General features: G+C 41.0%; 1 protein-coding gene across 2 annotated transcripts; it reads right to left on the bottom strand.

Annotated features, from left to right (window-relative positions):
* Positions 1-271: 271 nt before the first annotated feature.
* Positions 272-25,058, bottom strand: ATPAF1 (ATP synthase mitochondrial F1 complex assembly factor 1). 2 transcript variants are annotated; one of them, XM_055585978.1, is made up of 9 exons: positions 24,683-25,050; positions 21,004-21,112; positions 17,278-17,322; positions 16,597-16,659; positions 13,627-13,677; positions 12,429-12,476; positions 9,196-9,291; positions 7,534-7,641; positions 272-1,195 (listed from the first exon to the last, which is right to left on the bottom strand). In XM_055585978.1, the coding sequence occupies exons 1-9, from the start codon at positions 25,018-25,020 to the stop codon at positions 1,001-1,003; spliced, it is 1,053 nt and encodes a 350-aa protein (XP_055441953.1). In that variant the 5' UTR covers positions 25,021-25,050; the 3' UTR covers positions 272-1,000. The 2 variants fall into 2 exon arrangements, with proteins under 2 accessions (XP_055441953.1, XP_055441954.1); XM_055585979.1 differs by lacking the exon at positions 9,196-9,291 and having other exon boundaries at positions 24,683-25,058.
* Between the last annotated feature and the right edge of the window lie 1,799 nt (positions 25,059-26,857).

Here is a 26,857-nt window from a genome sequence, read left to right as displayed (position 1 = left end):
CTGGAGAGCTTCTTTTTTTTTTCCTGTTATTTTAAGCAACTGCTGAGTCCAAAGATGAGTTTTGATGAGATCAGCCCACAGTACAGACACAATGGACAGCACACAGCTTAGATTTCACTATTTAGTGTAACAAAGATTATAAGCCAGACTTTATTTTATTGCTACATTTTCCCACACACACAATAGGGTACATTTGCTTCCACCTACCTTTTCTATTAATATAATACTGGCATTGTTTAGAGTTGTTTAAAAAACAAAAAGCAAATCTGGATTGATCCTTTGTTTACAAAATAGTTGATTTATTTATACTGCACCAATTCAGCCCCTCCAAATACACAGCTTCCAAAAGGCAGAATAGTTAGAGACGCAGGTGTCACAAATTATGGTTTAAAAATATGCAGGCAGCAGGCACTGTACCTGTACTTTTAATATACCTGAAATGTGCTGATACTCCAAATCAGCTACACTAACAGCAATTCTGGGAGCATCTAGATAGACTCTTAATCCTGATGGCAATATGTGGTTGTTCGAGGGTCTAACTGGGTTATGCCTTTGGCTAGCCAAGTGGGAAGAGTATGCAAAGACCATGTCTAACTACAGCAGGTCTTCAAGCTTATTAACCTGTCACAGTTTATAAAGGTGAGGAATTAATTATTAGGAGCTGTGCAGTCAAAATGGCCAGAGAACAAATATATTCTTACAGTGCATATAATTAAGTCAACCATCTTGTGGATCCCTGATTGTCTCTGGATGTGACCTCAAACACTTGAAAAAGAAACTTCAAGTACGCTGGGAGACAGTTATCAGAATGTTTGGGTATCTTTGTTCCTGAATATCAAGTAACAGGGCTCACCTCCACGTTACTTCTTGCAATAAGCACACAGGACGATTCCTTAGAGACAGCTCATTATAGATACCAAGCCTCCAAGAGTTCAAGGGGTGGGTAGGCTCAGTACTATCCAGGGCTGAGCAGAAAACTCTGTAAGCCAACCTGACATCCCTAAGTCTTATTCTGGTTCTGAGAACATTTCAGTTCGGCTCCAAGTCCGCTTTGCTCCAACTCAGCGATGACAGACATATACTTGAACTCATTCGGTCTGAAGTTAAAGGTCTCCACTAACCCGTAGGTCTCTTTTCGATCAGTGGCATAGAAGAGCTGCACTTGGTTGGCCATGCACTGTGCCTCAGCAACATTCTGAAAGGTAGAAAGAACAGTGAGGTCCCTTCCAGCATAGGGCCACACAGCTCTGTGTCTAAGGCCTGCAGCAGGTGGGGCCCTCGCCCAGGAGTCACTGCTTCTAGAAAGCTTCCTGACTCCCTGACATCCCAAGTCTTGGTGAGGTGCCCCTTTTCTGTGTACCCAAATTAGTCTCCTCTTCCTCTAGCATTGTATGCATCATAGTATATTTTATCTTACCTTTGTCTCCTCTTCTTTTTTGTCTGTCTACCCTTATGTGAATTCCTCACAGTATGAGCCTGTTTTACATCCCTGCATATAGTGAAATCTGATGAATGCTTGCTGATAAATTAATGCAGATGTTAAAAATTTCCCTCTTTAAAAAAAAAGGTTCCGTCTTCTTTCAGTTCCTTAGTAACTGTTAAGTATACCTCAAGGGGGAAAAAGACAGCAATAGTTAACCAGCTCTCCAGCTCTAAGAACTAAGTTTGTGAGTTGGTACTAAGGTTTTGACTAACTACACATACTCTTGAATAAAACCTATTCCTCACACCACCTCAGTTAAATAAATGGTGTCAAAGCCAGCTGCAGTTTAACAAATTGTCCACAAAGTCTATGACATCCTTTTTTTTCTCTTGGGCCACACAACTTGTGGGATTAGTTCCCCAAGCAGGGAATGAATCCAAGCCATCAGCAGTGACAGCATGGAGTCCTAACCACTGGACCACCAAGGAATTCCCCATGACACTTTTTCTTCCCTGTGATAGAGCCTTGTTTCTCTTTCCTTGAGTGATGGTTACACTTAGTGACTTGCTTTCTAACAAATGGACTAAAGTAGAATGATGAAAAATGACTTCTGGTATTCAGTCACAGGAGACATCATGGTTGCTGTCTTGCTATCTCAAACCACTTGCTTTGGAGAAAATCAGTTTCCATGTCATGAGGACATTCAAGTAGCCTACGGAGAAGTCAATGTGGCAAGGAAATGAGGTCTCCTGCAAACTGCCATGCAAGTGGGGTGAGGTGGATCGTCAAGCCCAATCAACCTTCAAATGCCAGCAGCCCCTTCCAGTATCTTGACAGCAACTTCATGAGAGTCTGAGCCAGAACCACTCAGCTATGCTGCTCCTGAACTCCTGATACAAAGAAACTGTGAGGTAATAAATATTTATTGTTTTATGTCACATAGTTTTAGAGTAGTAATTTGCTATGCAGTCATTTCTAACTAATCCCCAGCAAAGCCTCAGGAAAGAAGGAGAGGCCACCTTCTCTAAAGCTCAGGAGCAGGAAAAATGGTGACCTGACCACTCTGTAACAGAAGTGGGATCAAGATACAGGCTACACTCTTGAAATCTTACAAAAGAATTCCCAAAAACTCTTACTTTGCTTCCTATACATTCTCTAGTGCTAGCTGATCAGAGGCATTTATTCAACATTATAATGTTCACACAGCCAAAATCCAACCCCAAATAATAATGGAAAATTCCTACTAAAACTGTCAAAAGTGTGCTATGTCTAGCTACAGAGTGATGAAAATGGGTTTATAAATACCACAGGCTGCTTCACCTCCATTCCCTCCCATGGGTTGCAGGTCATTTCGCATAAGCAGGCACTCATCTCTGAGACTGAATCTTCAATCAAAAGCCATTTTCCAAATCGCTGGCTATTTCAAATTAATAGAATTTTAGACCAGGAAGGGGCCTTAGAGATCATCCAGTCCTCATTTAATGGACCAGGAAACCAAAGCAGATGAGGGTCAAGGATGGACTCAAGGTCACGTGGCACATAAGTGGCAGAGCAAGGACTAGATCTTTGGACTCCCAGGCTGGTACTCCCTCCACGTCACCCTGATACTATTTCTGGTGGGGCAAAATAATTAAGGTCGATAACTCTACCTCATCATTTTTACCTTTTAAATTCAAACATGTCAAGGACAAACCATTTCTTAAGCAAGTGCATAATCTGAGGCAGATGTCACCACTCTGAGGCTCTGAACTGTAGGGACTGTGACAGTTAACTTTTATTTGAGGCTGAGGATGGTGGAGGTAAGGGTAATTTCAGTTGTGTTCACCCTAGAACAGTGCTGTTCAAGCTGCAGAGTCCTAGGGCTCTGTGGAGGCGCCTCAGTCCCTTCACTCTCTTTCAGCTGTTATATCCTGGTGTTTTACATAAGATTTTGTGTGGATAAAGGACTCTGACCACTTGTTTGAAGACCACTAGAATGAGGGGAAGAGAGTTAAGACATGGAGAAATGTCTCTCATGGAGGATTACGGAAAGCTCTCCTGCACCCCAGCCGCTGCCAACTCATTTGCCCCTTGTCTTTTATTCCCTTAATTCTCAACATGAAACAGTAGTCTTTTCCCCTTCCAAGACCCAAGAAGATAAACATATTAATTCCCTATGCTGCTCAACAAGGAAGTATATTAACAGACCTGATTCCTTCCTCTCTTTCAATCTTAATGGCTACAATCAAAGTACCAAGCCTTGCCCATTTTATTCCCTATACGTTTCAGAGGTCATTCTCTCTCCTTCCCTACTCTGCTCTGGGTAAGGTCTTTACCACCTCTTGCCCAGACTACTGCAACTGCATTTTAAATGATCACACTGACCAGGCTAGAACTAAAAAATGTTTAGGAAGCAAATACTTAAGGTTAATGGTCTCAAAATCCAACTCTCTATGGGTCAACTCCTCATCTTTCTGTGCTCACAGGATAAAGTCAATCTTCTGAACATAATCCACCAAATTCCCTTTTTTAATATATCAGTGACAGCAAACTGTAATATCCCAAGTCATTTTGTGCTTCCTAGCTTTTCTGTATTCCATTCCCACTGTCTGGAACATTCCCCTCCCCCTTTGCCCTCCCCACTTTATACTATTAAACTCCTGCTAATCTTTGAGGTTCAGTTCAGGTATCATTTCTTCCTTCTTCTGGGTCAGGGACACTCCCCCTGATCCCTCCAAAGCTGTGCATGTCTTTATCCTAGCACTTACTACATTTCAATGAAATCATCTGCTGACACACATGTGGAACCAAATAAGGTTTTTAAATACTATACTAAATTTTCATCATTAAAATGAATCAGTTTAGAAGAAACCTATAGGTTCCATGTATTTCTATCTATTTGCTTTACTGTATTTGGAAACACAATGCCCAAAATATAAATGTATGCATGAGTATGCAGGGAATCATATATTTATACTACATTTCTAGGTTTCCCATCTCTGAATCATGTATCTCTACACTAAATTTTAACATGTCTAATTCTGTACTACACTGGAAACTCACAGGTTGATTTATACAAGGCAAATGTATGTTGTCTAGTATGCTGTTGAATGTTATAAGACTAGGAAGCAAATTTAATAATTATGGGAACCATGTTTGAGACCACTAGAGGTGGTATAAATGCTAAAGCAGAAACAGTCTCTCCTCTGACCTCTAGAGTCCACATCTAATATGGTTAGATGTTATGGTTTGTTGAAGATCAGAAAATACAAAACCATCTCTGTGTCACTCACTCCTGTCTGTGGTCAAGTTTTACATTTTATCATTATTGGTAACTACATCCCCTCCAAGTCTCAATTTCAAAATTCACACTTTGTCTACTATTTCCTATATTTAACACTCACTCTCAACTTCAAAAATCCTTCAACTACACAACACTGTAAAATACCTATACTTCAATAAATTAAAAAAAGAGAACAGATCAACTAAATACAGCAATAAAAATTTTGCAAGTAAAAAAACAAACAAAACAAAAAACACCTTTTACCTCAAGCAGGACTCACAGTTCTTACTGTCTCTTCATCTTTCTTATGTTTCCACTTCTCTCTTTACCCAACTTGCATCCATTGTCAATAATTACAGTCATTTCTTTGCATTCACCTTTAACTTCCCGGTCCCTGTCTTACTTCATCACATCACTTGGCTAAACCATAACCCTAGGTAAATCCAACTCTCACTCCTTTATCTCCGCGCTTGTCATTCCTGCACAGACATTCTCTCTTCCTTTTCCCTAGATCACACGTCGGCAAACACCTTCTGGAAAGGGAGAGACCATTAATGTTTTGGGTTTTACGGCCCTACAGTCTCTTGTTGCAGCTACTCAGCTCTCTGTTGTAGATGTAACGCAGCCATAGATAACATGTAAAGATAAGCATGGCTGTGTTCCAATAAAATTGTATTTATACACATTGAAATTTGAACTTCATATAATTTTCACAGGCCATGAAATATTATTTTAGTTTTTGTTTCTTCAACTACTTAAAGATATAGAACACACTCTCACTTCATGTTCTTGACAAAAATTTCATACTTCCTCTTTTCTACTCAAATATCCAACATCTATTCTTCCATCCCCACTCTCAGCTAATAATTTTTCTTTTCACTAAGCAATCTGGAGAGAACATCTTACAAGCTACCATTACCTCTATCCACTTAGCTGAATGTGTCTTTATATCCTGGCTTCTCTCTTGCTACATTTCTAGCAAAGATTAACCCCTCATTCCCAAGATTTACCCATTCGAAACACCACTTAAACAACTCTCTTTCTCCTGCATTTTCAATCTTTTCCTCGTTACCCGACCTTTCCATCAGCATATACATACAAGGCTCTCATTTAAAACAAAACAAAAAACCCACTCTCATCCCCACTTCTTACACCCCATTCTTTCCTTTTTTTCTCAGAAACACTCCTTCAAAGACAAATTTATGCTTACTTTTTCTAATTTCTCTTCCCAACCTTTCCTAAATGTACTCCAAATACGCTGTCGTCCTATCCCTTTGAAACTGCCCCCATGGAGGTCCCCAGTGACTTCTAATAGATTCTCAGTCCTCATCTCACTTGCCCTACCAGTATGTGAGCTGCTGGCTCAGCACCCCTATTCCCGGAAACATTTTATCTTAGCCTCCAGGGGATTCTACCATCTTAGTTTTCCTCCTACCTCACTGGCTCTTTCTTTTTCATCATCTTTGCTGATGCTTCCTCATGCTCCAGGGCTCAGTTCTAAGACCTCTTCTCTTTTCTACCTTCAATAACTTCCTTGGTGATTTCAGTCTCATGGTTGTAAATAGCAATCTGTATGCTGACAACTCCCATCTTCATCTCTCCAGCTTGGACCTCTCCTCTGAACTTCAAACTCATATGCCTATCTGCCTATTACTTGGATTATCTAATAGGCACCTCAAACTTAATGTGTCCAAAATTCAGTTCCTGATCTTCCTCCCAAACCTGTTCTGCCCGCAGTCTTGTCTGTCTGATTAATGGCAACTCCATTCTTCTGGATAGGATTTTGGGTGACTTCCAGGTGAGTGTGATGAGTAGAAGGAAGAATGGGAGAAATGAGACTGATAATAGACAGGACTAACAGACAGTGAAGGAGACTCTCAATTACGCCCTAGACTTGGGGCTTACTATTGCTATGTGATACTAGCTGCGTGCCATCACTTTTCCCTTCCTTGTATGCAGCTGGTAAAAGAGAGAGGAAAAATCAGTGGGTGTTATAATCAAGAACCTCAGGAGGAAAAGGCACTAAAGGGCCCACTATCTTGAGGACATCCTGAACTTAAACACTGCTGGATAAATGAGACTGAAACGAGCAAGGACTAGACAAACAGGCTGAACAGCCATCATAAAACTGCTCCTGGTCCTGGATATACAGAGAACACACACAACAGACACCACTACCTACAGGCGCATGGTCAATGCTCTATCCCAGGAAATGGGAAAAGAGGAAGGAAAAACACTATGCATGATGAAAGCTGTACATGTGAACAGTGTGGAGAAAGAGAAAAGATTAACAGCTGTTCTCAACTTTGAACTCTTTTGTACACTTAAGAAGCCATTTATTTGTCCAGAGCCTCTTACCTGAAACTCCATGGGCCAGCTGTGCTTTAGAGTTAGAATTATTGGATTTTAGAAAGATAACAAATGCAGATACCATATAACTATATTACGTAACACTCATAATCCATTAATATTTCCCTTGTAAAACGCATGAATATTCCACACCTAGTAGGATTAATAAGGACTATCAGTGGCCTCACATCAAAGTGAAGTTACAATGAAGATACAGCTATCAGATAAGTTCAAATCAGATAAGGTTTGGTGACCAAAGGAGTTATGAAAAAATTTTGTGGTCAGAGCTTTTAGACTTTCAAATTGTGAATAAATGAATGAGAATCTGTACTAACTTCAATTTGGAAGAGCTTAAGTAAGACAAAATTACTGTCAATTTAAGTAAGAAACAAGTATGTTTCTTATGTTTGTCTTTGGAATTTTACTTCTCATGAGGTTTGGCAGAAGAATATCTTCAGGGCCACCAGATACATGCAAAAAGGTAAAAGTTGATTCTTACCAGAAATGTGGAATCCATTTCTGCTGTCATCAGCACTATGCCCTTTTCTTCCTTAAGTTCAGGGTAGTGATATAAAATCAGCTGGCTGGCCGCAGCTTCCCCTCGGGTCTGTAAGGAGGAACACTTATCAAGACTCAATAAGGTACCACCACAACAAAACTGCAATTTCACCGCAATAGACAGTCTGGAGGAAATTCTGGCTCTTAACAGTCCCTTGGGTGGCTAGTGAGTTGGAGGATTGGTACGTGGGGATGGTCAGGTTTGCCAAGTCACAGCAAAACTGACAGTTTGCACAGTGTTATTTGTGTCTTCAATTGAAAAGGTTTGGCTTTTTTCCCAGAAAATGTTTACAGCAGGCAGTGAATCCTTCATCATGGCCATATATTTAAAAACAAAACGACACGAGCAGCTACCAAATCAAGTTCTAAGAAAGCAATATGCCTGTGTAATTGCCACTTTTATGGACTAGTGCATTTCACAGTTGAAATCTACTCCCCTTGGCTGGCTCTGAAGACTGAGCTCTTTTAAGCTGTAGCAAACAGCTGGAGAGTTTGCACATGCGCCAGATTTGTAATGTGCAGTTTTAAAATATAATCTGGGTGGGAAAAAGGGGGGAAAAGAAGAATTGGAATCATAATTTCATGAAGAATGGACAGGGCAGTGGTTACCAGACCTCAGTTCAGACTAAGAAGAGAGGCTGGGTTCAAAGCCTAAGCCCTCATATAGTGTAGGAGGAAACAACCATACATTCAAAGGATCTCTGGGTTTCATCTTTAAGATTTCAGAAAAAGTCCTTTAATTATCAATACCTAATTACTGCTAGGGCTCTCTTAGTAATAGTGTAGCCTCTCAATTCTCCCGAACATATTTCTATAGATACACTATCATTTTGATCATAATTATGTTTCTGGATCTTTTTCCTATACCTGTATATGAGCTTCAGGAGGGTAGTCCTAGCATAGTTTCCAACACAACAGCCTAATGGTTAAGTTCACAGACTTTGGAATCAATAACATGGAGTCAAGCAAACCTAGCTCTACGACTTATTAGCAGTGTGAACTGCTCTAAGCTTGCTATTCTTTTTTTTTTTCCTTTTCTTTCTTTTTTAAAAAAATAAACACGATACAATTTTTGGATACAATCACAAGGGATAAAATCATAAGAAAATTCTCATTCTGTTGTGTGCTCCCTTCATCCCAACTGCAAAGCTGTTATAATCCATTCTTGTTTTTGCCAGATCTGGCCTACAAATAAAGACTGACAATCCTAGTGATTATCTCACTTAAAATACTTTTATTTTAAAAGCTTCAAATGCTTTGGATCAAACTTCTTAATCTAGAATTTGGGAATAAAACAAAGAAAAAAGAAGGATGGAAGCAAACAAAATAACATCTATGAAATGAAAAATATGCATCCAGCACCTTAGACAGTGCTGAGCTGACTAATAAAACACATGTTAAGACACAGAACCTCCCTTAAGGTTATAACTCATAGGTATTGGGTGGGGCCTAAACAGCTAGCCCAATGAAGTATGACAATTCATCAATGCTACAGCAAATGCTGCTGGCAGTTAGTATATATTCTGTGTCTTAAAGCCTTAGCAAGGGCTCGTAGTCCCAAAGAGGAGGCTTCTTTCATCAGAGATGAACATAGGACACCTACCTGAATATTTATAAGTGCAGTGAAGTGGAGTTCAGTACCTGTCCATTGCCCGACAAAAAACTCATAACCTTCCCTTCTTGGTAGTGCACAGAGAAACTGTGGGAAATGAATACACAAGGAGACAGGTGGATAAATAAAACCGCTTGCTCTATGTCCAACCACCTGTGTCCTTCACTCCATTTCTTCAACATTTGGTTTTTAAAACTTCTGTTGTATTTTGAAATTCATATGTGATAATATAACACTCTTACACTTCCCAACCCACCTAAGAAAGAAAGTATGAGAGATTCACTGAAGCTCTCTATGTAAACCCATTCTAATTCCATTCTACAATGACAGCTAACCCGCATTTGCTAATCTGTCATTCCCTTCCAGGTTTTTATACTTTTAGTGTGTAAGTATACATCCATAAACAAGAAAGAGTACTGTTTGCGTATTTAAAAACTTAAATCTTACCAAACTATATGTATACTTTTGCTACTTGCTTTTTTTTACTTCATATCATACTTCTGAGATTTACTGATGTTAATAAATATTACTAATTCATTATTTTCACTATTATATGGAAATTGACAATAGATATTTACCACAATTTTACCCATCCTTCTTTTGATGAACTTCTTGGTCCTTTTCAATTTCTAAACTTCCTCATGTTGCTGAATTAATTTTTGCTACAATTATAATAATCACTTCATATTCTACTATCTGAGGCTGATACTGAAGTATGGTTCTAATCACTGAATGATTAATTTCATGCTCAAGATGAACTGGGGAGGAGTGGTAGAGACTGATGCCAGAACAAAACAAAGTATAATCAGTGTCATACACATTAGTCATGGAATTGTCTCCTTACTGCCAACCACTAAGGCTCCATTTTGTTATTACTAATATTAGATGAGATAACCGTAGTGCCTACCTAATGGAGAAAAAAATGTTTTAAAGCTTTCTTGAGGTATATTTGAGGTGTAAGTTGCACATATTTAAAGTGTACAATTAAAATAGCTTTGACATATGTATACTGTGAAACCACAGTCAACAGGATTACCACAATCAACATAATGAAGGTATCTATCATGCCTCAAAATCCATTTGTAATTCATCCCTCCCTCTCTCCAACTGTTCCTAAGCAACCACTGACTTGGTTTCTTTCACTACTGGTCAGGCTTTCCAGAATTTCACATAAATGGAACCAGAGAATCTATACTTCTTTGTACACAGTTTCTTTACTCTTTCACCTGTGGTAGATTTGGGTATCTTCAGCCTCTGTTATTACAAATAAAGTTGCCATGAACAGCCTGTACATGTGTGTAAGTCACTGAATGGAGGTATGCTTTCAGTTCCTTTGGGAAAATATGTAGGAGTAGAATGGCTGGGTAGTGTGGCAGGTCATGCTTAACTCACAAAGAAACTGCCAGACTGCTTTCTAAAGTGGTTGCACCATTTTATACTATTATCAGCAATATATTAGAGTTCTAGTTGTTTCATATCCTCACCAACACTTGGTATTGTCAGTCTTTTTAATTTTAGTCATCTTAGTGGTATCTCACTGTGGTTTTTGAATTAATTAATTAAGTTTTGGCTGTGCTGGGTCTTCCCTGCTGCGTAGGCTTTCTCAAGTTGCAGGGAGTGGGGGCTACTCTCTAGTTGCGATCTGCAGGCTTCTCTTGTTGCCGAGCATGGGCTCTAGGGCACACAGCTTTCAGCAGTTGTGGCAGGTGGGCTCAGTAGTTGTGGGTCCCAGGCTCCAGAGCACAAGCTCAGTAGTTGTGGCGCAGGGGTTTAGTTATCCTGTAGCCCAGGGATCTTCCTGGACCAGGGATCAAACCTGTGTCCCCTGAATTGGCAGATTGACTCTTCGTCACTGAGCCAGCAGGGAAGCCCTCATTGTGGTTTTAATTTGCATTCTATCTCAGGTACCTCACATAAGTGGAATCATACAGTATTTGTCCTTTTGTGACTGGCTTATTTCACTTCACATTACGTCTTTAAGGTTCATGAATGCTGTGGCATTTGTCAGAATTTCCTTCCTTTACAAGGCTGAATAATGTTCTGCTACATGTATATACCACATTTTATTTATCCATTCATCTATCAGTGGACTCTTGGGTTACTTGTACCCTTTGGCTACTGTGACTAATATTCAACGTAAGATTTTTTCCTAGATCTTGAGTTAATTTTTGTATACTGTGTGAGGTAAGGGTTCATTTTTTGTGTGTGTATGGATAGTCAAATTTTTTTGCACAATTTGTTGGGCATGTGTTGAAAAGATTATTGTTTTCCCAATAAGGTAATTGGGAAAGGTAGGCACCTTTGCCGAAAAACAACTGACCATGCATATATTGGTTTATTTCTGAATTGTCTACTCTGTTCCACTGATCTATGTGTCTGTTTTTATGTTATTACTCCACTGTCTTCATTACTGTAGTTTTATGAAATCACAGTCTTGAAATCAGGTAATGTACTTTTCTCTTTTTCTTTAAAACTGTTTTGCTACTCTACATCCTTTGGATATCCAAACGACTTTTTTAAATCGACTTGTCAATTTTGTGTGTGTGTCAATTTCTTAAAAAAAAAAAAAAGCTTATAAAGATTTTGATTTGGATTGTAGTTTATCTAGAGATCAATTTGGAGAGAAATGCCAACAATACTGAGTCATCAAACACAGTATATCTCTCCATTTACTTAGATGTTTTTTATTTTCTCTCAGCAATGTTTAGAAGCATTTTTTGAGAATCTCAGAAATCAGTACAGACACCAAGTCAGCTGACCCACCTCACCTATTCCTTTTCTCTTGTCTTCTGGCAGCTCACTAGTCCAGCAACAATTTCATAATTCCTTTCAGACATATATAATCAAAATAGCATGGCCAAAACTGAAAAGAAACTGCCAAGAGAAGAGAAACTTAGAGGAGATTGAAAAGATTAAGGTCTCAGGTGTTGCTTCCAACATTCACTTATATTCTTTTTTTCCACTTTTATTAATAGATTAAGATCCAAATCAGAAAGGGCTGAGATGTTTCAGAGAGCTAAATAGCCACAGACTTATTGGGCAAACCCTCAAGGTTAGTTAGGGTTAAGGTTAAGACTCTCATTTATCAGTACAATCAACATGTAAGCACCTTTGTTAAACGACTATAAAATGTATGACAGCGTGGAGCATGAAGAGAATGGTCAGAAAACATCCTTGTCTGGCAGCACTGAGAAGCAATCCTCATATGGTCATCAGAAACTTACTGTTGGGCAGGACTGAGCCCGGTTCCAAATCAAATCAAACTTTTCTTTCTGTAGGGTTAGAAAAGAATAAAATTCAAAGACAAGAAAAGAAAAAAAGCCATAAGCACATTTAAAGTCACCAAGACTCAACTCCAGAACTAAAATACAACTAAAACAATCTCAAGTTGCATTATTTACAAACCCCTCTTACAACAGAGAGGAAAAGCCAGATGTATGCTTTCTTATTCAGTATCAGAATTATGTGTGAGGAGTGGATACTCCAAATGCTCTAAACTCTTCAGGGGACTCTGCCAAGTGTCAGAGACAATAAGTCACCGAGTCTGTATGAGGGAGAGTTAAGAAGGCCTGCTCAAACAATGAGTCAGTATTAGAGATTTAAAATAACATGAAAAGCACAGATTCTTTTGGCTGTTGAACTCATGAAAGGAAAGGGTATATATGTAAAAGAGGAAGAGAAAAAAAGATAGCAATACTCTCAACAACAACCAAAAGGCCTGGTTTTATTTTTCCATCTGTATATTTTCCTTCTTAAACTTAACATGTGTAAGCTAGGTATATATTTGTGTACTTGATACAAACTTAATCTAAAGCTACTTCCTCTTCAGAGAAGAACAATTAATGAACTAGCTGATAACCTAGAACATTAAATGCTTTCTTCTGGTAGAAGGCGGCAGGACACTAAACCAGAAGTCAGCAGCCTTCCTTCCAAGTCACAGATCTTCAACAGTCAAGCAGTGGCCCGTGACTATCTCCAAGGCAGCAATTTTGAGGAGGGAGATGCCTCAAAAGCTTGGGAAGCTCCAAGTCAGCTCAGGGATAGGTCACTTATAGACAGGAAGGGAAGGAAGGTATGCTTGAGGACCTGTCCTAAATTCCAACAGCTTGATTGGAAAACACGAAAAAGAAATAAAAGACACTTGGAAATTGCTCAGCAACGTAAACTTATACCATGCTCCCTTGTCAGAGACTTGACTCAAAGAGACATTTCTAAACCAGAAAGAGGAAAAACAAGAGCCATAAATATACCATATGGAGCTCCCAATCTTTGGTGCTCAGGGCATAATAAAAACCCTCAGAGCTATAAATGTAGGTTCTCAAGAGGCAATAAACCCAGGAACAGTAAAAGCAACTGCCTACTAAGGTTAGAGCCCTGACCCTCGTGCTGTAACACTTTCATTTTCCCTTCCAAACTACTTACAGGAATAACTGCGTAGACTGTATCTTTTGCTGCAAAATACTGCTGCCAAATCTGTACAAAAAAGAGAGTGTCTGTGACCCATCGGTCATCTTTTCAACCTGCACCAAGAAGCAGTGACAGCTTTCATTGCTCAGAGTAATATGTTATTTGATAACAGGGAAGAAAATCCAACGTAATACTTTTATTACTTGTACATGATTACAAAAAAGATTTAATAGCATCTACTCTTCTAGATGATTAAACTGTAACTCTCAGTAGCAAATTTCTGTCAGAGAAACAGATTCTATGACCTTGTTAATCATTTCTTCTAAGACGTGCTTTGTGTATAACAGACACATTCTTTTTTCCATATTCTCTCTCCCCAAACCCTCAACGCCCAGCCAACTGTGGGCCCTCTCAGAGAACCCAAGTCTCAAGGTCAGGCAGATATGGGTGCAAATCCCAGCTCCTGTCATTTGTTGGCTATGCTACTTTGGGCAAACTACTGAAAATAACTAAATAACAACAAATATAATCATTGATAAAATAGCAATAACACGAACCTCATGGGATTATTGTGAATTTGAAATAATTATTTGAAATAATAATTTCAATATTATTGAAAAAATAATTTGAAACATTATTTGAAATAATGTTTGTACTCAGCACAACAGAATTACAATGCAAACCATAGCCAATGTGCTCTGAAGGCAACAAAGAGGCACTTAACCCGATTTAGGGTACAAGTACCAAAGGAAGGGACGCTTGAACTATGTCCTGAAGAATGATCAGGAGTTAGCCAGATGAATGGGGAGTCTGGGAAGACAGACAGGTAGGAGAGATGATAAGAGACATTCTAAGCAGAAAATGACAAGCATTAGCAAAGGCACAGAAATTAGGGAAGGCATCAGAGCCAATGTGATATCTAAGTGAGCTGGTGCTAAAGAATGGGACACCTTCCTTTAGAGCTGCCCTGCTTTGTCAACATCCCCAAGAACATGGGATGGGGGCAACTGAAGACACTAATCATAAAGTGAGATCTCACCATCACAGAGCACAGAAGGAATATTACCTCCTAGGACCTGGGCAAATCACCTTATCAATGCAGCCTAAGATTGCTATGCCTTTCTTTTTTTATGTCAAAATACTGCCTCCTCATTTTAAGGACAGCATGTCCTGCTTATTTTCATTTAATTTATATTAGCAGACAGTTTATGAATCAACACTGAATTTAAGAGACTGATAGATATTTCCTAACATAGTTGAGCTTGGCCACTCAAAATTATTTTAATGAACACAAATTTGTATCTAAAAATATAGGTCGGAATGATATTTGTCATGTAATGGTCAGGCTTCCTGGGCCTGGCTTCTCTCTCTCTCCTAAAGGACATACTTGGTGTCCACTTTCTATTGGCACTTCTTCCCAAAGGCAGTTTGAAGTTTCCTGGAGACTCTGTATTAAGCCTAAATTAGCAGAAGCTAGACCCTGTGCTGTTCTCTTTTTATTTTTGTGTCTGTCTTTTCACTAGGCTGAAATTCCTTGAGAGGAGGGGTCCCTCATTTATTTCTATATCTGGCACAGAGGCTGATATTTAATAAATGCTTGCTGAAATGAATGATACAGTACCCAAGGACACCCATAGCAACTGGCCCAACTTCTTGTAAGGGAATATGATGCAGACTCAAACAGACATGGGTTTGAATCCTAGTTCTATCACTAAGTAAGTTACTTTATATCTTTAAGTTAATTTCCTCAGTTGTAAATTGGGAATAATAGTACCTTATTTTATTTTTTTAGTTTTTAAAAAAATTTTATGGATTTTTTCTTTTCTTAGCTTCTTATTTATATTGGAATATAGCTGATTAGCAATGCTGTGTTAGTTTCAGGTATACAGCAAAGTGATTCAGTTACACATATACTTATTCTTTTTCAAGTTATTTTCCCATTTAGGTTGTTACATAATATTGAGCAGAGTTCCCTGCTTACTTACTTTATAAGGGGGTTATAAGAATATAATGAAATAGTGCATATAAAGCACTAAGTGCAGCACCTGACACACAGTATACTACTTTTATTACTGATTCTCTCAATCTACCTAAAATACAATTATGGAACTGTAAGGAATGCCAATAAATAGCTTATTATATTCTGATTATAGAAAAAAGAATCCGACATGCAAATGTAAGTAGCAATGCAAATCAAGGTATATGGAATGACCAGACAAGTGAACAGATCACGAGTGCTTTGATGGAAGGTGTCCAGAAGGCTTCCTGCAGAAGGTCCTAAAATAATGGAGGACTCTGAATGTCAAACAAAGGAACATGGGAAGTCACTGAATTTTTGAGAGCAGGTTACTTCATAAGATTTATTTTTATTCTTTTATTTAAAGGCACAAATATAGCATTTATTCTGTGCCAGGCACTGCTGCAAGTACTTTGTAAATATTAACTTGTTTGACTCCATGAAGTAAGTACTATTATTATGTCCATTTTACAGATAGGGAATCTGAGACCCAGAAAGGTTAACTAACTTATCAAAGTCAATCTGCCAGTAAGTGGCAGAGCCTGGACTTAAAACTGGCAGCCTGGTTCTAGAGTCTGTTCTTCAGCAATACACTATGAGCAGAACTTCAGGGGGATTGAATGAGGGAGGATATGACAGGGGTAGGGGAGGAAGAGAAATAAGAATAGGGAAACCTATTTAGAAAGGTAATACAGTCACCGGGGGAGAGAGCAGGGATGGTTTTAAATAAGATGCGGACAACAGGAATGAAAAAGAAAGGGGAAATGTGAGCTGATTAGACATATAGGAGTGAGACCAAGTTTTCTTATGCACTATTTTTCATGTAATTCATCACTTTTGCTTTCAATGATTGCCTTTCATTTTGGCTAGGAAGAGGTATCAGGAAATGTATGTTCATTTCTACTTTCAGATTTGGTTCACAAAGCACATATTTTCAGAAAGTATGCCAATTCATTTTCATTCATTACCTGTTTTATTTCTTCTGCAGTTTTGTCTTTCACCATCTCAATGTTGAAGATTGAACTGAGAGTCTGAAAGGAAAAAAATAAAAAGCAATTAACACCTACAATTGAAAAAATAAAACAACTTAACTGTATGTGTAAGCCTTATAGGAAGCATCATGTTAGGACAGTAAAGCAGATCTTCAGTAAGTGGAGAATGAGTATTAAAAACCCACAAGCTCAGAGAAGGCAGCCACCAGGGTCAGGTAGGTTTCATAGTTCTATTTTCAGGGAGTATATGCAGGGATTTCCCAAAAGTTTCACTCATTCATGAGCACTGCAGCTTGCAGCTGGTAAGAAGAAAGTTCAGTTGTTACCTTTAATTTAACTGCTATTCTATCAGAAATGGTTCCTTATTTGCAAGTTAAATGACAGAGTAAACATGTATTTATTTGATTTTTTTTTAACTATTTCCTATAGACAGGAAAGGTATCACTACATTTCCTCTAGCACTCCAGGACCCACGCTATGTAGTAGTCATAATAAAACCGTAACAAAGTCATAACAAAAATTCATAAAAATATTTCTAATCTCCACAGTTAGAAAAGCACAAAAACACTGAACCACAGTACATACGTTCAAATATGCAGTCTCTTGTTATAGGTGTTCCACATGACTTCAGACTTGGCTATTTAATTAGAAACCTACCTTGCCCTTAGTGAATCCTCTGCTCACAGGCTGTTTCCCCAGTGTCTGAAATACAGGATGGGACAGGATATTACTCTAAAAGACCACCCTCTCTAGGTGAGCTGCCAATACCTCATTTAGTAATGTTGCACCTAAGAACTCACTTCTCTCCACTCTATATAGTAAGTATTCTAAGAGTTATTGTTTGTGAGACAACTTTTGAATGATTCTGAGATGCAGAGATGAGAAACCTCTTTGTTAGTAAACACCACCTACTGAGAATCCATTCAATCCCTGGATGAGGGACTCCTTCCCAGAACAAGCCTGCTTAGGTTTCCTGTGCTCCACTTCCCAGTGAGCCACAGAGGAGATGAGAAATGGAATGCTGTCTTTTCCAAGCTGCTTCTTATCTGTAACAGCACTTCTGAAGGCAGGCATCCTCAGTAGACTATCGAGTCTTTTCCAGTAATCCAAATTATAATGTATTCCCACCCTCAAATTAGACTCCCCCTCACAAAAAGCCAAGAAAAACTGAAAGTGATTATTTTCTCTCCTAACCACTCTCAGATAAAGGCCACAGCAGGATATCCTATCTGGAGTTGTTTCTGATAGTAGAGATGGGTTATTCTGAGTCTTCCATTCAATTTCTCAGTTCATGACTATCTTTCAGAGAGCATAATCCACACCTGGGAATCTGAAACTGAAACATACTTTCTGCACTAAACTGTGCTTTTCATTACTCTGTGCTTTAATGAATTCAAATCTTTCATAAACAATGTCTGTAGAACCAGTACCTACAAACTAGACAAAAGCCTGGTATAGAAAAACCTACCAGATACACCCTATGGGCCAAAGTTTCAAGAGCAATTAAAGAAACATTTAAAGCATCTCTACTACAGATGGGGAGTAGATCTGAGTACAAATAGAGTACATATTGTACATAGAGTACAAATCTATGGGGACTTTTGTTGTTGTTGTTTTTTTGTTATCACAATAATTGACTGGATGGTTTACACCTGCATTTATATTGGAGGGGCAGTAGTGACAAATGAACCGCAATTCTGCAGGTGAGTTCTACATAATGAAGAATTTTTTCCCTCATCTAACTTTTCAATGTCTAGCCAGACCTACCTTTCTCCTTTTCTTCCTCCATCCATCCCTTCCTCTTCCTTTTTTTAAACAGTTTTAATATTGAATTTTTCAGAAATGCAGCTATATGTAACTTAAGAGAAGATTGTACCAATACATTGTGGAATCTCATGAGAGTCACTGATAACAATACTGTTATTGTTTGGGAGTTTTTATAATTTACCAACATAACACCTCGTACCAGTTGGCATTTGCTGCATTAAGTATTTATGGCGATTTTACATAGAGGTAAAAGTACCTGATGACTGCATTAGGTCTCATAGCACAGTTGTGCCTAAGAACTTACATACTATTATCTGTATTAAAAAAAAAAAAAACTTTATTAAAATTAAGGCATTATTTTTTTCCCCCCTGACATTATATGGGTAGGTAGGTTCTACTGTCTACATTTCATTTCAGGGTAGAATAGAGAGAATAGAATAATAAATTAAATACAATTTATTACAAAAAGGGGATGTTTGGTGTTATGTAGTAGGGAACCAATGATTCAAAGAAATAGAATGGCTTTAGAAATAGAGCCATTAGTTATTAACCTTCCTCCAGCAAGATAAGAAAGGCAGTAAGTGAATATTTACTTAAGAATTGCCATAATTTAAATTAAATCTTTATTCTGCTCTTGTCATCATAAAGGTGAATTTCTAAGTCTTATTTCAAAAGGGGGCAAAAAGCTTTCCCATATAATATTGAAAGTTTATAACACAGTAATATTTCCAATAGCTATTAACTTGTAATCTTGACACTATAAGTGTTTTAGGAAATTACATTAGACAAAATATTTGTAGTAGAGTTGTTTGTTCAAAGTTGTAAACTAGATTTGTCATAAGAGGTTGAATTTGCTCCTCAACCTTGTAATGATTAATCCATTAACTATTCTGATTCTAATTAACTCAACCAATCATTAAAACTGAATGAACTCTTAAAATTTGGGATACCAAGGAAAAAAAGGGTGCTTCACAAGTGGCGCCGGTGGTAAAGAATCCACCTGCCAATGTAGGAGATGCAAGACTTACAAGGGTTTGAACTCTGGGTCAGGAAGATCTCTTGGAATAGGAAATGGCAACCCACTCCAGTATTCTTGCCTGGAAAATTCCATGGACAGAGGAGCCTGGCAGGCTATAGTCTATGGGGCCTCAAAGATTCATTCACAACTGAGCAAGTAAGGCAAAAAGTTATTTTCCAAGTAAAAGAAACACCTATCCTTTTACAATGTAGAACCCCAATTTTCCATTGTAATTACCTTATTTCAGGCCCATGCAGCCCACATTTAGATATATTCTCCCTGGCTTTGGTCTCTCCCACTTGGATTTGTTCTGTGCACCAGCCTAGATTAGTATTTTTCAAATTGTAGGTTATGAAATAAATTTAGTAGACTGTGGCCAAGGGTTTTTTAAAAGATGAAAATAATATTAAGAGTGCACTGCATGCAATAAAAGTAAGTATTGTTTTGTAAAAATTTTGTTTCAGTTATAATCATATACAAATATGTGTAAAGAATTGCAATGTAAAATTTTTTTACTGTGGGTCATGGTCAAAAAGTGTGGAAGCACTGCATTAGATTAATTTTCCTATACAAGTGTCCTTTAGTATCAGTCAGGGATTGGTTCCAGGACCCCTGAAGACACCAGAATATGTAGGTGCTCAATTGTCTTGTATAAAATGGTATAGTATTTGCTTATAAGCTATGCACATCTTCCCATACATTTTAAATCATCTCTAGATTACTTATACGGAGAAGGCGATGGCACCCCACTCCAGTACTCTTGTCTGGAAAATCCCATGGACAGAGGAGCCTGGAAGGCTGCAGTCCATGGGGTCGCTGAGGGTCGGACATGACTGAGCGACTTCACTTTCACTTTTCACTTTCATGCATTGGAGAAGGAAATGGCAACCCACTCCAGTGTTCTTGCCTGGAGAATCCCAGGGACAGGGGAGCCTGGTGGGCTTCCGTCTGTGGGGTCGCACAGAGTCGGACACGACTGACATGACTTAGCAGCAGCAGCAGATTTCTTATAATACCTACTACAACGCAAACTCTATATAAATAGTTATAAATACAATAAACACTAAGTAAATAGCTGCCTGCAAGTGGCAAACTGGAGTTCTGCTTTCTGGAACTTTCTAGAGTTCCCCACCCTGCCCTTGAATATTTTCTATCCTCTGCTGGTTGAGTCTATCCTCTGTTGGTTGAAATCTGTGGATGCAGAACCTGCAAACAGGTAGTGTTGCTTGTACACAGCTTTCAAGATGCTTTTCCCCAGCTCTAATTCTTATTTAAGGATAATAAAAGCTAATATGCATTAAGCACCTTTTCCTCCCTAATTCCCACAGCTGCTGTCATGTGTATCTTGCCTTGATCACTCGACTATACCCCTTGGAAGCAGAGATTATCTTTTTCATCTCCTTATATCTCCACCATGACTCTAATACCTTGCCAAAAAGAGCAGAATACCATTTACAGATGGAGACTGAGCTGAGTAAAGATAGAGTGAGTTCAGTTTATCCAGTTGACCCCTCAATGAGTCCATTCCCAGGATAAGGGTCAGGCATGGTGGTGCAGAGTATTGGTGCACCAATAGCACCCAAAGGGGCAGGTCTTACCTTCTGTTCCACACATTTAATAAAGTCACCTTGCTTGGAGTGCCCCACTGGCTGCTTCCTAAACTCACTGCGCTTCTCCAGTCTGGACTCAAAAGCAGCTGGGTCAGACCTGATCAAAGGTAAACAAAAGGTTAAACCACCTGGGCCTTTCTGGATTTTGAGACAACAAAACACCATGTTTCACTTTCAGAGATGGGGCACAGATATCATTTGTCTTAATTTAATTACCCTGAGCCCAGACCTACAAATCAAGAAAGTGGACAAAGAAATCCACTTATTCAATTATTTTTAATCCTCATGGAGCCTGTGTAACATTTTTCTCCTGCAGGATATTCCCTAGGTTGCCACTGGGCTTGGTCTCTCAGGTACTTGGAATCTGAATCTTCAAGATGGGAAAGGTACTTTGTGGGCATCTTTCTCAGTCACCTCCTCAGACAGGAATCCCACTGTCAAGCTTTTACTAGAACACAGCTAATTCTCAGCCATCTTCCTTCCCTCCCCTACTAGGGCAAATCTCCATTCAGAGCTCTGTGATCCAGAGGCTTCAGGCAGCCTAGTCTACAGATTTAGCACCCGAGTTTCCCCTGATCCTCTCCAAAGAACATGTTGATGGAACATCAGAATTTGTCCTTTGTGTCAAAATGGGGCTGGTCTTCAGGCCTGAAGTTCAGGTTGGGGCTGCCATTTGTTAAGAATTCTTCAGGCTGTGTACACTCTGGTGAAAATGTCATATAGGGGCTCCAGCTCCTGGGCCATGAGGCCTATAGTGTCATGGGTGAGGTCTGCAGGATCTAAAGACAACCTGGTCACCCCTGTGGTGGAGTTCTTCTTGGTCAAGACACCGCTGAGTGCTCCTTCTCCGTACAACTCCTTTCTGGAGGTGACTTCGAACACCACTGCCTTCACTGCCATGTATTCTGGCAGATCTTCCTCCCCTCCAGGGGGGGCCAACTCCTTCTCGATGAAGAGTTGCATCAGGGGCCCCAGCTGGTAGGGTGTGGCATCTGCCTGACCAGGGCCTAGGTCAGTGTTGCCAGTGAGTGGCTGGAGTGGATGAGGGGTCGCCTAGGCAGCAGAGCCCTGTCGTGTACTCCACCCTGGGCATCTTTTATGATGAAAACATTCCAGGTCTCCGTCTACCCCTCTGTATCTTTCACCCTGCCAGGAATCTAGTTTTTTTTGAGTACATGAAAATTGCTCTTATGTCACCTCTTAAGTTTTTCTTCTCTAGGTTAAAATTCTTCGCTTTTTTTCAGCCCCTCTTCACATACGTGATTTGTAAATCTTTCCCTTCTGTGGACCTGCTTTCTGGACATGCTTGTTTGTGCATGTCCTACCTACCTTGGGCCTAAAGCTAGATGAAATCCTGTAGCTCACCAGTGTGCTACTGCTAAGTCGCTTAAGTCGTGTCCAACTCGGTGCGACCCCATAGACGGCAGCCCACCAGGCCTCCCTGTCCCTGGGATTCTCCAGGCAAGAACACTGGAATGGGTTGTCATTTCCTTCTCCAATGCATGAAAGTGAAAAGTGAAAGTGAAGTTGCTCAGTCGTGTCCAACTCTTCGCAATCCCATGGACTGCAGCCTACTAGGCTCCTCCGTCCATGGGATTTTCTAGGCAAAAGTACTGGAGTGGGGTGCCATTGCCTTCTCCGAGCTCACCAGTGTAATGTGATGCAAAAACCCAGGGGCTAGACTAGAGTGGGGTCAGCAGGGCACACAGGCTTGTCCTGCCCTTGGCTCACAATGAACTTGTGGCTGGTGCTCCAAGAACCTGGGTTTAGTGAGCGTGCTCCAGCACTAGCCAATCAGGACTATAATTCCTTCTAAAATGTCTCAGGAGAGACACTACCTGTTTGGTCCTGGGCCTCATGCCTATGCTCTATCTTGCCCGTTTCCTTAGTCTGGCACGGGTTCTACTGACTCTTTCTTTTGGTCCTGCTTTCATTTCATACCTCCCTTTCCCTCTACTTCATGCTTCCTTTTTCTTTTTGTAGGCACATAGGTTTCCCTTCCCTCTCACTCAACTTCTTTTAGGACTTATCCCTTCCTGTCTCCCTTTCACTCATTCAACAAACTTGACTTCTTGTCTCTTGCCTGTTGGTTAACTTGCTGGGTTGGTTCTAGAGATACAGAAATACATAAGAAAGAGTACCTACGTCAAGGACTGTACTACCTAGTAGGGCAGAAAGACAAGTAAATATGTACATTAGAGTGCTACAGGTATTATGATGAAAATCTGCTCAAATATTCACAAATGGTTGAAGCGGTGTTATGCCGCTGTTCCTTTGTTTATGCTGCTGCTCCCCTTACCTGGAACATCTGCCTCCAAACACCAGTCCTTTATTCCTTTCTGCTAGGCCACAGAGCTCAAAGGAAGGTTTGGCAAGAGATAAAAGCTAGGAAGGCCTTGTATGGAACACTAAGGATATGGACATTATCCAAAAGTCTGGGGTGCCTTGGAAAGCCACTCTTCAGGAGATAACAGTAGTGTAAATACTGACAGAAACAATTGAGTGAGGAAGGAAAGTAAAACCAGTCATTCATTTGTTCATGAATAAGAATGAACAGGACCTGTGAAGCACTCGAGAGTATATGCAGACCACTCTTCTGAGATGCTTGTCTGTGAAAGCGCTCAGTGAGAAAAGACTGAAGGGGAATGAAGCTCAAGAAGAGATTTTGAAAAAGACAAACACTTGGGTATATCTAAATACTGTTGAAGGAAAGCAAAAATATTCATTTATTCTGTTATTCTTTCAAAGAAAGATCACTATAGTAGTAGTGACATGGACTGCGGGTAGACAGGTCCAAGACTGGAAGAGGGGAAGACTAGTCAGAGGATGACTGCAATACTCTACGTGAAGATGATGCAGTACATTAAGGCTGTGGAAGCAGAAATGATAGAATTCAGAGAAATTATCGGAGCAGTCTTAGGTTTTCCCTCCTAAGACAACTGCCTGCCCACCCTGCCGGGTTCTCTCCCAAGTCCCTTCAATTTTCACTTTTGATCTCCTTCAGCTCTTCCAGTTGAACTCTTTGGCTCCACTATGCCCCCTTATATCTACCTCTAATGTCCAGGACCTTCTCTCTAGAAGGTGGAGGGTAGTTTTAGGAACCTGGGATTCCAAGTCAGACAAATCCCAACCAGCTTGCGTGACCTTTGGCAGGCCTCTAACTCTCTGATCCTCAGTTCCTCACCCTAATGAGGGTCCAACTGAGAACTAACTGCCACACTATTACTTTTTGATGTCCTTCTCCCTTCCCAATCTACTTTCCTTGTAGTTAGGGTCCTTAGTTAGAAGCCTGGGACCCCGAGTTCTAGGTCAAGCTTCAGCTGACTCAGTATTTGATCTTGAGCAAGTCAAGTCCCTTCTCTGCAGAACTCTATTTTCCCATTTCGATAATGAGGACAGGTCTCCCGGGGTGCTTGCCCCTTAAGGGCTGTCCTAAGAGTCGACCTTAGCGTTTTGAGAACTAAAGCAGAAGAAAAAAAAAAAAAAAAAGACAGCTGGAATAGAGACTCCCGGCTTTCACATTAGCTGTGTGATCTTAGGGTGGGGACAGAAAAAGAGGTCCTCTGGCAGGGCTGCTGGAAGGACCGAGAGCGCCAGATACAGATACACCAGAAGAGCGGGCCGCGCGCCGCCCCTCCTCCCCGCCCGCCGCCGGCCGGGCCCGCACCTGCGCAACTGCTGGATCTTGTCGCGGTAGCGGTCGTAGAAGGGGTTGGCCTCGAGCTCGTCGCCGACGCCGCTGCCGTCGGCTCCCCCGGCGGGCCGGCCCGAGCTGCGGCGCACCGGGAACACGCGCAGCTGCGCGGCTGACACGAGCCCCAGGCCCAGGGCGCGGCTGCGCACTGCGCATAAGCCGCGGTAGAGGCCGGCCACCTGCAAGACGGCCGGGCCCGCGCCACCCGCCGCCGCCACCACGGCAGCCATGGCCGTTCCCACTTCCTCCGCCTCCTCCTCCCCCTCCCCGAGCGCGTGGACCTCAGCCCGCGGCCCGCGCGCCCCCTCCATCGTCCTCCGGGTCCGCCGCGCCCGCGATTCGGCAACGAGGTTCCGCGCTCTCAATGTTCCGGGCGCCGGGGAAAGGCCGGGTAGGGGGCAGGGGATTCGCTGCTCCTGCCTGGGCCCCCGCCCCCGCCTCGCGTATTCTGCCGCTTTAGCGCCCGCCTTCTCCCGGAGCCCGCGACCAGCATCCCTTGCACGCCGTCTCCTCTTGAAAGCTGCTCAGACCTGCTGGTCCCCACCGTGCCTGTTGCCTTTTAAATTCTTTAGGCACACGCTGGAGTCGTCGTCCTTCAGCATCGAAGGCCCTTTCATCAGCTGTTAATCACAGCAGCAGCGTGTCTTCACTGAGCGTTTCTATATGCAGGACGCTATCTGATTCATAGCACATAAGGCAGGTTTCATCCCCATTTTACAGACGAAGAAACTGAAGCTGAGAATCATTAAGAGATGTGCCCAAAAGCTGAATTCTTTTCAAGATGCCAGCTGTTTCTGAGGTCTTGTTTTCTTCTGCTTCCTGACACCTACCGTGAACTCCAGCCAAACTAAACTACTGTACTCCCCAGAGACACACCTGGGCTTGTCCTTGACAAGTCCTTATACCTGGAACGCTGTCTCTCCACCCAATGCTATCATCTTCTTCATCCCCTGGACTTGGACAGTGACATCAATACCTGTGTCTCACCTGGAGCAGGCCCCCTGTGATGGCACCAGTCTGTCCTCAAGAAATTCCTCCCTTCTGGGGCTTACCTGATAGAAACCCCTCTTGGATGGTGGACCTCTCAGGGGCAGGGACAGCACTTTCAACTCTGCTCAGCCCAACCTGCACTTTTGGAGATGGGCCCCAGGCCCTGGCCTGTGCCGGGAGTAGTGTGGTGAACTCAGAGATCAGCAGTCCTTTAAGTGTGCCGGCCTGTACCTGCCTTAGCATCTTTTCACTGGCTGCTCCCTTTGCACATGGCTGTCTTTTCATCATTTAGGGCTCAGTTCACAAGAGAGCATCTCAAAGGGACTTTTCTTGATGCACCCACATCACTTTATATTCTTTATTCCATCTTATTTTCAGAGTCGTTGACTGCCTGAAATTCTTAGGTGTTTGTTTACAGTAATTCATGGAACTTACGTCCTAGTAGGGTGAGGCGCAATATAAATAAATAATGTTAGGTGATAATAACACATTATGCAAAAAACAACAGGCTAAGAGAGACAGAGATAAAGCGACATGTGAGCAGAGACCTGAAGGAAATGAGGCATGGTCTGTATGGATATCTGGGGGAAGAGCCTTCCAGATGGAACAGCAAGTGGAAAGGCCCTGATGCCGGAGCATGCTTGCCCTGCTTGTGGAACAGCAAGGAAGTGACTGTGTGAAGGAGGCATGGGGACAGGCAGTTTGATTTTTCAGGGCTTTGTAGGCTTTGGTTGAGGACTTTGGTTTTAAATCTGAGTGAGATGGGGAGTCACTATGGGTTCTGAGTATAGAAAGTGAAAGTAGCTCAGTCGTTTCCGATCTTTGCAACTCCAGGGACTGTATAGTCCATGGAATTCTCTAGGCCAGAATACTGGAGTGGGTAACTTTTGCCTTCTCCAGGGGATCTTACCAACCCAGGGATGGAACCCAGGACTCCTGCATTACAGGTGGATTCTTCACCAGCTGAGCCACAAAGGAAGCCCAAGAATACTGGGGTGGGTAGCTTATAAGCGCCACTTTAAAAAAGGATCATTCTGACTGCTGGTGGAATATAGGCCATGGGGGACAAGGATGGAAGCTGTCCTAAGGGTGACTAATTTGTCCTAGTTTACCTGGCATTTCCCTGATGTTAGCATCAAAAGTCCTATGTCCTGGAAA

This window comes from Bubalus kerabau, chromosome 6 (genome assembly GCF_029407905.1).
Source record: "Bubalus kerabau isolate K-KA32 ecotype Philippines breed swamp buffalo chromosome 6, PCC_UOA_SB_1v2, whole genome shotgun sequence".
In the NCBI taxonomy this organism is placed as follows: Eukaryota; Metazoa; Chordata; class Mammalia; order Artiodactyla; family Bovidae; genus Bubalus; species Bubalus kerabau.
Note: the sequence above shows the minus strand (reverse complement) of the source record. Positions and strands in the feature narration are given on the sequence as shown.

What these genes read in the sequence shown, in the direction of transcription:
- ATPAF1 (XM_055585978.1), bottom strand. Translation starts at nt 25,020, where the DNA reads ATGGAGGGGGCGCGCGGGCCGCGGGCTGAGGTCCACGCGCTCGGGGAG. An exon ending in CTGCAGAAGAAATAAAACAG is followed by an intron (nt 13,678 to 16,596) that starts GTAATGAATGAA and finishes TTTTTTGTACAG; the next exon opens with ATTTGGCAGCAGTATTTTGC. An exon ending in GGGCTCAGTCCTGCCCAACA is followed by an intron (nt 9,292 to 12,428) that starts GTAAGTTTCTGA and finishes CATTTCCCACAG; the next exon opens with TTTCTCTGTGCACTACCAAG.